At 38.5% G+C, this 11,685-nt stretch overlaps 1 protein-coding gene across 2 annotated transcripts in view; it reads left to right on the top strand.

The window, feature by feature from the left end:
• The first annotated feature begins 646 nt into the window (after positions 1-646).
• LOC132817206 (calcium-responsive transcription factor-like) overlaps positions 647-11,685 on the top strand; it is a 52,506-nt gene continuing 41,467 nt past the window's right edge. Inside the window, exons 1-4 of one of the 2 annotated variants that reach the window (XM_060827494.1) lie at positions 647-715; positions 7,092-7,177; positions 8,356-8,480; positions 8,970-9,200. In XM_060827494.1, the coding sequence (XP_060683477.1) occupies positions 8,370-8,480; positions 8,970-9,200 (342 nt within the window). In that variant the 5' untranslated portion in view covers positions 647-715; positions 7,092-7,177; positions 8,356-8,369. Of the gene's footprint in view, positions 716-5,348; positions 5,513-7,091; positions 7,178-8,355; positions 8,481-8,969; positions 9,201-11,685 lie in introns of those variants that run through there. The other variant, XM_060827493.1, reaches the window with a different exon arrangement.

Raw genomic sequence — 11,685 nt, 5'->3', positions numbered from 1 at the left:
TATGGAGTCATAGAGCTGTACAGTATGGAAACAAATGCATTGTCTGAGCTGACCTTTTGTTATAAAACCTTGTTACCTCGAGGAGATGACTTAAAAGAAGTTCTGGGATTTACATTTTAATAAATCGAAACCTGCAACCCATTCTAAAGGGTGAAAATCTATATAATCTAGGTTTGTTCAATATATCATTTCAGTTGCATGACACTGTAATCTTTTGCTATAAATTATGTCTTATGCTCTTATACACCACAACCACCTGATGAAAGAGCAGCACTTCAGAAACTAGTGCTTCCAAATAAACCTTGTGTTATGTGAAATGTACACCCCAGTCCAACACTACCACTCGACATCAGTGCTGGGGTAGCCAGCGATGCTGCGCAGGCGCAGTACCGTCTGCCGCTTTTCTCTCTCACACATACACGCACTCTCTCGCTGTCTCCTCGCACGCACTTGCGCAGAGCCGGCAGCCTTTACACCCCCATCCTCCACACGAGCGCTGGCGGAATCCGTCGGAGCTGCGCACGCGCAGTGCCCTCTGGGGCTTCTTCCCTCACACACAGATACACTTTCCGCACGCACCTGCGCAGAGCCGGCAGCTTTTTCTCCCCACCACAATCCGAGGATCTGAGCATGCGCGGTGACGACGGTCCGGCCTCCACCACCACCACCACCCCCCCCCCCCCCTCTATGGCGGATGTGTTGGAGTGAAGACGAGGTTGAGTAGTCTCGTTCCGGTGTTTTCGCCGCTGTCTGTCTGTCCGGCTGTGGCCTCGATCCCGCGCACTCGCTGCCTCTCAGCCTCTGGGAGCTGCTGCCGCCACCGCTGGCCGCGCCCGGGAGGAATGGTTGTGGGGGTGGGCAGGAGTTGGAAAGGGGGGCGGGGGTAAGAGAGAGAGAGAGAGAGAGGATGGGAAGGCGAGCGGAGCCCCCACCAGGCGCTTTTAAAGTGAAAGTTGCAGCGCAACAAAATGGCGAGTCTCCTGTACACTGTCATAGGGGCTGGGGGTGGGGGCTGTACGGCTGGGCCTCGACCAACCCCCCCTTCCCCAGTGCGCACAATATCATTGTTGCATGTTAAAAGAGAGAGACATTTTAAGAATATCGATGACAATAAATTAATATTTAAATCAGTGACCGTGCAAAGCAAAATGTTGCCACCTCCCTTTCTCCAGCAGGTGGTGTGGATTTTCACTGCGGGATGGTGCAGTTCGGTTGATCCTCCTGAAAGGCTTAGGCCACGTTTCATCTTTATGAATGTCAGCAGCCGAATGCTGCAGAATAGGGTGCTGAAGTTGTAAATCCTAAAATTTACCAGATGACTTACTTCAGTCCCTCTGGAGCAAAACTTTGACACGCAAATATTCCTTTGACACAAACACACGCAGAGTTGGTAAAATGCAAATCTTGAAACATTGGTTAAGAGTTTAACTCCCATGATTAAAAGCATTAAAATTGGAATTATTTCCGCACTCAACCAGTTGCATTGCCTATTCTTAAAACCTACTGGAAGTCTTCCAGTAATGATATTTTATTAAAATGTTTCAATCATTTAGCCAAATAACTTAGATGAAAGAATTTAATATGATAGGGATTAACAGAAGAGAAACCTCTCAAATCATTACAGATATGAGGGGGAGGGGTTTGTAAAAATCTACCAAACTATATCGTAGGTGGTTTTTTTTCTGGCAAATATCTTATTTACCAAAAATATTTAATGCATTGCTAATTGTATGGCTGGTATAGTTTTGTGATTATGCATTTGTGCAGCTGTTTGTTTATACATGTACAAATCGTTTAGTTTTTTCCATAAAATTTAATGGTGCTGTAAGTAAGCGACATTGCACAAGTGCTTTCAAGCTGAAATGTTTAGTTGTTGAGTAGGGTCCTTTTAGGTTTTGTAGTAAGTGCAAGTTGTATGTTGCTATAAACTGCATCCAGTTGTAATGTGCTAAATTACTATTATTAATCTTAAATTCCAAATTATACTTCTTCAAGGTAGCACATTCATATTATAACTCAGGAACAAGATTAAACTAATCCAGGGAGACTTTCTTGATTTATTCTTTGGTAAGATGTAATTAAACCGGGAAACTCTCTTGATTTGCCCTTTGCAGAAATGCCTAGTTTTCACTTACCACAAGGTTGTGGCTGAACTTAGAGACTCGCCATTTGAAGAATCATATGTCTGTATCAGGTCATGTATTTGTGCATGTGTCCTAACCACTCAGTGGCACAGCCGGCTGAGAATTTCTCTAGGATTTTTGGTGTTGGGCTGTTAAAGTGGCAGTCAAAAATATACTTAAGTGAGATCAAGTTATGCCTGTCTACTTAGGATCAAATCTCTTTGCTCTGGAAATGGCTTTGTGAAATTCTAATGTACTTGAAATTCTAGTATGGAAAGAAACACTGAAATCAAGATAAATTTTAAATATAAGGTGATAATGAACCCAAATTACTGTATCAAACTTTTGTTTCTGGATGTTATGTCCCTACAATCTTTTCACTGTTAATTTTATTCCAAAGAGGAGCCAGCAGCCTCTTTTGAGTATATATAGCTTGATAGTTTATTCATATTTCTCACATCTTCAACTCCCACGTGGGTAAGAGGGTGTTCCAAAAGGATGTGGCTGAGGTTTGGACCTCTCAGTGAAATTGTGACCTGATCTTGAGTAAGCTTGGCAGTTTTTGTAGCTATTCCATTTAGCATTTGTCCCACCAAATAACCCAGTTGTTTATACCAAAATATTTTAAATGCCAGTGGAGTGTCCCTGAAACATTTTGGAATGGAAATGTATGAAATGTTATCACCTTGATTAAATGTTCTTGTTTATAAACTATTAAACTGTAATAAAGGTTTATTTAAAAAAACAAATTAAGAGTAAGCTATCGTGAACATGGTTCTTGACTTTTTTTTGTGATATACATTTTTATTTGGAACTGGGAGTATTGTTAACAATATGAGAACTGGTTGATGCAAGTTACTTGGGTGCTACCAGGGAACTGAACTAAAATGAGTAGCGATGCAGTATGTTGTCTAGGAGAAGAGGTAAAGCCATAAGGGTAGGGGCTAATGTGACATTAAAAGTAGTTATTAACCTTGGACATTCACTTCCAACTGTGTGTTAACTTATTTTACAACATGAAACTTTGTAACAGTAAACTAGTTACCATGATGCTCACTTGGAAATCTTTTTGCTTTACCAAATGCTTGGTAGTCAATCTTAAAAAAATTCTTGTGTATGGTGTTGTAATATTTATTTTAGTCACTTTAGAACTTTCAAATTACAAGTAGTTTTTTGCTTGAAGGAATTGCTGCGTATGGGAATATATCTTTTAGTTGTATTATGTTATATTATCAGAAGTTCCAATTAATGCAAAGGTGTCCTTATAGCTGAAAGTCCAAAAGAATGTGTTTTGTGTAACTCATGGAACATATTTGAACATAATATTTGTGCCTCCCGTCATTGTTCTTGATAAGGTTTTGCTTGAGGGTTTGGTAGTTTATCATGTCTCTCTAAAGCAAAACTTTGATGCACAATTATTCCTTTGACACAAAAAAATGCCTAGTTGGTAGAATGTAAATCTTGAAACGCTGGTTAAAAATGTATCGTGTCTATCTTTGTTTCCTAAGATTCCTAGGGAGTGAGTTCAGAGGCACCATGCTATCCTTATGCATTTGTTAGTGTAGATAATGAGACTGTGTATAAACAAAAAGACTGATTGTTCTTACCCACTTTTCAGTGACTAGTTTCAGTGCGTTATTTGGTATTACCTAGGATCATGTTGACTACAATCTCTCCCCAACAACCCCCGCCCCAAAGCGCCAGGCGCAAGGACCGTTCCCTTCGCCAATCCTTGGTTCGTGCCACTCTCTCCACCAAACCCTTGCCAAACCCCAGGTACCTTCCCCTGCAACCTGAAAAGATGCAAAGCCAGCTGGCACACCACGTCCCTTACCTCCATCTGAGTTCCCAAACAGTCCTTCTAGGACTGCACAACTTGCCTCTCCTAGTTTATGGTATCTGGTGCTCCCAATGTCATCTTCTCTATATTGGGGAGACATAAACTAAACTAAGGGAAAGTTTCGCCAAGCATCTCAGCCGGGCACAGCTACCGTCCATTTTAATTCCCCTTCCCACTCCCTTTCTGACATGACCATCTTTGGCCTTCTCTATTGCCGCAACGAAATCAAACCCCAAACTGGAGGAACAACACCTCATCTTCTGCTTGGGCAACATGCAGCCCAGAGAACTCAATGTTGAGTTCTCCAATTTCAAATAACCTCCCTCCCCTGACTCCCTTCCTAGCCCCTCCCCATCCCTTCCACTCCTCCCAGCCACGACCCAGATTCATTCCTCCTATTGACCAACCACATCGCAGCCTCTACCTGTCTTCACCTATCCCCACTTCACCGCCCTGTCCCCACACCTCCTTTTGTCTGCAGCTCCCCTTACACCCACCCCCACTCCTGAAGAATGGTCATACACAAAATATTGACTTCTCCACCTGATACTGCCTGGCTTGCTGTGTTCTTCCAGCTTGCTGCAGTTTTTTTGTCTCTATAATGGGACACAATGACCAAAAAATGAAGAAGATGAATTACTAAAACTCCTGTTGTAATTTTTGCTTCTGGTTGCAAAATAATTTCCTCAGCTTAACCAGAGCAAGTTCTGCTGAGATCCAACGTGAAAGACTTGTATTAAAAGAGTACGTACTGGAGTAGCTAGTGATGCTATACTTGAATTGTATGTTTTTAGAGGAACTGAAATTAAAACTGTACGTGACAAGTTGAGCATTAGAGTTGAGGAATTTTTAAGAATAATCTCCCTCAGTAACTTTAATGAAAAATTGGCAGTTCTTTTTATTGTAATGTTCTTCAGTCCATTATTGGCAATGTGATATAATTGAGGACAGTATGACAGCTTAATACTGTAGAATAATTTTTTTAACCAGCTCCGTGTTTGCTCCTGTTGGCTGCTTCTGTCCTTTTGAATATTGTCATTCATGCTAATGATCATTTCATTTGGAATAATACAGTAAGCAATCGGGTTTGAGAGCATCAATTGAGAGAGAAATAAAGTTAATGTTTCAGGTTATTGGCTTTCACCAGAGATGTCAGCTGTTTCCTAGTAATCTTTCCATATGGCAATTCTTCATGAATAAGTCTGGGCTTTAAAGCTATACAACTAAAAATATCACAGTTAAGGTTGACCCTGTTTTCATCCAGAAAGCACTCGTGAACTTTCTGGGATATTCTTCAGAAAGGAAGTTTGAACTTTTTGAACACCATCTCCTTTCCTCCACCCCCACCCCCACTACCACCCAGAAAAAGCATTGCATCAAGGACCACACTATCATGGTACTTTGCTCGTGGTAAACTGCTTTGAGATATCTGGTTGCGAAAAGCATTATACCCCTTTTACTGATGTAAACAATTCAAAAGGTCATGATTTGCATCCAGGATCCACATTCTCAAGCTAGAGGTGCTGTTATGAAAATAAACTGAGGAAAGGTAACAGAATAATTTTTTCTAAAACACAAAAAAATTCAATTTCAGCCAGAGTAAAACATCTTGTGGCTATTTAATGTAAGCAGAAAATAGTGTATAATATTGCATTTAGAATTTTTACTTGACAAAGACACAAATCATGAATACATTTTAAAACAAAACTGTTCAATGAGATTTCACTGTGTTGTATTTATTCCAAATAGTGTGTGTAATTTTTATTTAGTAAATAACTGAATGGATTTGTCTTGATGTTAAAACTTGGGCTGCTTTGGGGGAGTTGACACGTTGGTCATACATTAATTAGTTGGCATTTGGATGCCAAGGATGAAGTGGTTTCATCCATTAATGAGCAGGTTATTAGGAAGGGAATGCTGTGATGGAAGGTGGATTCTAATTATAGGAAGAGAATGCAGTACAGTTGTATTGGTATTTTCTACTTAGTAGTCCACTGGTGGAAGGGCCTAGTTGTTTTGTATTGTTTAGGCTCTGTCTGTGAGTTTGAAGTGGATGTCTACATTTTCTTAATTTTTTTTTGTGCTGTTGATATTCCAAACTGCAATTGCAATAGAAATGAGAATATTTAAAATTGTAAGCGAACTTATCAGAAATGCTTCTTGTTAGTTTCCTCCAAATTCTGTCCAATGTACAGTAAACAAATTTGTATTGTGCTCTAATTTTGAGTTACACTTTGTCAGTTATATTTGAAAGAGAGCATATAAATATAGGGTAGTATAAATATTTTGGTTTGACTTTTTGCACTGTACTTTCTAATACAAGTGTGATCTGCAGTGTGCTTCTTGGAAGAAAGCTCTGTATATTGACCTTGTATGCAATCTCAAAACTCACCAGAGTTTTAGCTTTGCACCATCTAAAGTTCATTAATCCAATAAAATTTCTGAGACCTTTTCGAACCAGTTTGGTACAGCAATTATTGTTTTTGCCATTAGCAAAGTTAAATCCAAGTGGTATAAAATTGTCTCCCTGGAAAATGATTTACTCCATTGCATGAGTAATCCAAAGATCTAGGCTAATGCTGTAGGGACAGGAGTTCAAATTTCACTATGGCAGCAGATAGAAGTTGTATTCTATTAATGAATCTTGAATATAAAACTAATTTATGAGTAATGGTGATCATAAAGCTACCATCAATATTTTTAAAACTCCATCTGGTTCACTACTGTCTTTTATGGGAGGAAATCTGCCATCCTTATCTGGTCTGGCCAATGGATGACTCTTAACAGTCCTTTAAAATGGCCAGGCAAGCGACTTTAAGGGCAGCAAATGTCGCCCTTGCCATTGATGCCCACATATCAGGAAAATAAATTTTAAAAATTGTTTAGTAATGACACAAAGATATTTGGTCCAAATGTGCAATCAATGAATGTAACTGTACAGCAAGTCTTCAAAGGGAGCATTATCTTGCAAACTTCCAAGTTTTTGAGTCCTTCACTGAGTGAATGAGGTAACTGAATTGAATATTAGACAAATAGAGAGCAAAATGTGACAAATGCCTGCATTTTAATCATAAGTTATTGAGAAAGATGATATTTCTTTTTACAGTATAATTTTTTTATAATGTCAGGTAACCAGTACAGAGAAGATTCAAGAGATTGCGAGGGATTTGGACAATTAAGTGGATCAGCTAACGAATAGTGAATGGATTTTAGCGTAAGTGAATGATAAGAAAATGTAAAAGTACAGGAAGCATGAAACTTTTTCAGGTGTTCTTGATGACACACAGACATGAACAAATGATTTTCAGTCAATCACATTCATTCCCTTCAAGCATTGTGTACCCTCAATTCAATCTGTTGGGAAGTGTCCTGCAAACTTGTCTGTTCTTATTACGGTTTACTTAGCATTCAGAAGACCAATTCTCTCTCTCTCTCACCTTTATTTATACTGATTTTACATTTCTTCAGCATTAACAATCCTTAATCATTTGCACTAGGCCAGCTCCTCCGGCAAAAGCCTATAATAATGAAATATTTCCCTACACCTTTTCAGTCTGAAGAAGTCACACCAGACACTCTTTCTCTCTGCAGATGCTGCCTGGCCCGCTGAGTTTCTCTAGCTTTTTGTGTTCAATATTCAGTGATCCAGTTTAGATTTTTTAAAATCTTGTATTCTTACCTTAATTGTTCTGGTCTGTGGCAACTCTGTTTAAACTAACAGATTGAACCATTTGGACTAAATAATTTTGAATGCTGATGACAGAGCAGACTTGAAACAATCTCTGACATATGAATTGAATAGAAAAGACCCAGAAAAAAAGCTCTAAATACGAATTTTTCCAATTTGATTATTATCATATAATTTTAAAAGATACAATGGCCTCCATTTCTTGTCCACATAACCATTGATATGTGAACCTTAATGGAAGTCAAAAATCAATTCCAGTGAGGGGACCTTGCAGCTAATTCCAAACCAAACTTCATCCAACTTTTTACCTTGCATCTTTAATTCACTAGCTTTCAAGAGGGAGCTCTGTTCAGTCAGGGCAAAGCTCATCAAGTGTTGTGTATATTGAGGTTTTGCTGGCTTTCTGTGTGCCAGAAAGTCAAGCTAGACAATTCCTAATCTGTGCTTTGTTCCGGAGTGAATTGTAAACTGAAATTAACTTCCCTAATATTTCAAATTCTTTTATCTTATCTGTATTTAAAAAGCTAAAAATGCTTTCAATTTTTATTACCTTTAACAGCATATTTTTAATTTTTTATGTTTTGAGATTATCTTCCTCTGACTTCTGAATGCATTCCAGTGTACATTCAAACATTTCCACTTAGCTATGACCATGTTGATTTCTTTATTCAGCCATTTAGTGTCATTTTATCTTTTTATTTCAGTGGTTACTTCTGAGATGGCAGAAGATGTCAGTGAGGATGAGATTGGCATTGAGAGAAATACTACATTATTAGGACCAAATGCTGATATAACTGAGGATTCTGAAGCAGAACATCAAGTTTTCCAGGTATGGTTATGAACTAGACAAGAAAAAGGTTTGGTCAAAGTAGATGCTGATGGAAACAAGCAGAGGCGAATCAACCTATGCGGAGGGAACAGACTTCAATATTTTGGGGGCAGATCTTTCTTTGCAAAATTTGAGTACATGTTGAAATACTCAGTTTCAGTAATACAAACATGATGGTATATTTCAATACTGTTGTACAAATGATGACTTTGATATTTGTGTGCATGGTTAGTCCTTATATTTTCTGTCAAACCCCCTGGAAAGTTCCTCAGATCTCCACTTAATAGCTACCACCCCATGATGCAGCTGAGATTGAGCTCTCATCATGTAGGTACTGTGTCCTCAGTTAAGTTAACTATCCAGCCAGATTACAAGTTTTTAATTAGACTTTGAGATTATCATTCTGATGTTGTTGAACCACCCCTGCTTGCTGTTGCTTAAATACTAAGCCAATTAAACTCTGCTTTTGTATTTTCTTAACCTTCAAAGCAATTAGCCTGGATAGATGATGGAGAATCTGCGTTTGGAAGGAATGATCCAATCACTGTCATTCCCATCACAGTTCACATTACCGATGATTCTACTACTACTCAGAATCCAACAGTACAGGTGTCCCAGCAAGCACCGACTCTGTCTTCTGCGCCTTTCCAGCTGATGGATCAGAATGGACAGCCGATCCAGTATGAACTTCAATCACTGGGGGATACAAATGCACGTATGGTTAGTAACAGCACTATATAAAAATTATAGAAATTGTGTAGGTTTCTCCTTACCTTGTGCAATAATCCTGTTTATTGCTGGAGTCAAACAGTGTTGTGGCTGCCATACATTGATGACATAAGCACAGAATGTGACATCATTATTCTCAGTTTAAAATCTACAAAGAAATTTAACTGGTAGCAAATTGAAGAACTGACAATTCAGTACAGTAAACTCTAAGTTTTCAGAAGGATCCAGTAATCCTTACAGAGCTGGTGGAGGAAGGTTAATCCTCTGAGTTGATTCTTTGACTTGCATTATCCTCAGTTAGAGACTTATCCTCATCATTAGATGGAGGAAGTAAAACAATCTGGTTACCCAAGCCAAACCATCTCACAACTTTCTGTCCAAAAGTTTGATCATGGATTTGAATAAGAGGATTGTAGTGAATGTGACTGTTTAGACTTGTACGTACTAATGCTCTCGGAAGTAAATGCCTAAATAATTTAGCTGACAACAGGAATTTGTCTTAAATCATAATATGCAAAATACAGTTTAGACCATATGTTTGGTCAACATATGGTCTAAACCATTAAATGTCAACAACCATTAAATTTGCAGTTATATGTAAATTGTAGATTTGCACACTTGTAAATTTTTGAGCCACTGTTTAAAAATACTTGTTTAATCAGTCTTCACAATTAAGAGATTTAAACCTTGAGGAGAACTTAAAGGCATAATTTCTTTAACAAAACTGATGCATTGCAAAGTCAGGTGATCACCTTCCTTTCTACTATATTCCACCAATGTGAGGTAAACCTTACTGATGTTAATCCGTGTTTGATGTGTTTTTTAAAATTCCTTCAGGAGTTGCATGGCAAAACTGGCCAGGCCCAGCATTTATTTCCATCCCTAATTGCCCAAAGGGCAGTTATGTGTCAACCACATTGTTGTTCCTCTGGAATCACATGTAGGATGGCAGTTTCCATCCCTAAAGGACGTTTGTGAACCAGATGGGTTTTTCACTGATAGTCTGCAATAGTTTCATGGTCATCATTAATTCCAGATATTTATTGAATTCAAATTCCACCACATGTGGTGGCAGGATTTAAACCTTGGTCCCCAGAACATCAGCTAAGTTTCTAGATTAGTAGTCTAGCAATGATACCTATAGACCATCACCTTCCTGGTGATTTACCAAACATACTTTAATTGTCTCCTTTTCATTTTGGTTTTAGGACTTTAAGTTCTCCTTTCTAGAATTATTGAGGTGTATTTTTTAAAAAAGATTTTCACAAGTTTTTTAAATTCTTTTAAATCTTCAGTTTTGGCTGACACATTTGTAGCCATTTAATTTATAGTGTCTTGCATTATGGCTTGTGCAGACATGCCTTCATCAGGTTAGTTTTAGTCATAATATCATGCAGAAGGTGCAACATCTGCCAATTTACCTCTTCTCATACTATCTAGAGTCCCAAACACCGATTTTTGGTGGATAAAGGGATTTGCCTGAACTGCTTTCAAAACAGTATGTTTTTTTTCTGCTCATCTGTCTCTTTTTTATTGGCATAGCCAAACATAGATTGAATGACTACTTTTGGAGAACGCTTTTAGTCTGCAAGCATGTCATCTGTCATTGGGTGGGGTTGGTTATCGCAGTTGGTTGGATGGTTGGTTTGTGAAGTAGAGTGGTGCCAGTAGCATTGATTTAATTCCTGCAGTGGCTGAGGGTTATCATGAAGGACTGTGGTTCTCAATCTCTCCATTTGACTGAGGTACAATGACCCTCTGGTTAAACCATCACTCGTCATTTCCCTCTGACTGGTAAGAGAGAAGTGACTAGTGGTGGTTTAACCTGATCTGTGGTCTGGTCAGAATACCTTTTTGGTTTACATAAACCCTCTGTTGTTTTAATTTTCTGCCCCACACTGACACATTTGTCCATGGCCACTGTCCCAATGAACCTTTATGTAAGCTTAAGGAGCACCACCTCGTATTTCAGTTAGACGCTTCACAATGTCCAAACTCTTGAGCTCACAATTTTCTATCAAAACCTTTGTCTTTTTTTTGGTTTACAACTATTGTTAATAGTTGCTTTTCCATTTTGAAAGCTTCTAGATCTATCTTTTATTTACCTTGTCCAATCATCCTTATATGCTCTCCTGCCTTTAACCCAATCTCAGATCTTCCCTTTTATTCTTCCATGGTCAAGTTTTATAGTCTCTGCCCCACTTTTTGAAATTTGATATATTGTCAACAACTCTTTCTACAAATGCTGCCAGATGGCTGAGTATTTCTAGCTGTTTCTATTCTTAAGACTTCCAGCAGTATTTTGCTTTTATGTCAGAGTAATTGACTTAAATGTTTTTTGGAACTTTGATCTTAAAAGTAATTGATTCATCTCTAAGCAATGAGATCTTGGGGTTCATCTTGGTAAAATATACCTAGAGACCCAGAATGGGCAAAAATTGAGTGTGGTTGGAATTATGTATAGGATGCACTGGCA

Source organism: Hemiscyllium ocellatum, chromosome 7 (assembly GCF_020745735.1).
Source record: "Hemiscyllium ocellatum isolate sHemOce1 chromosome 7, sHemOce1.pat.X.cur, whole genome shotgun sequence".
NCBI lineage: Eukaryota > Metazoa > Chordata > Chondrichthyes > Orectolobiformes > Hemiscylliidae > Hemiscyllium > Hemiscyllium ocellatum.
The sequence above is the reverse complement of the archived record's forward strand: the minus strand, read 5'-3'. Positions and strand labels throughout refer to the sequence as shown.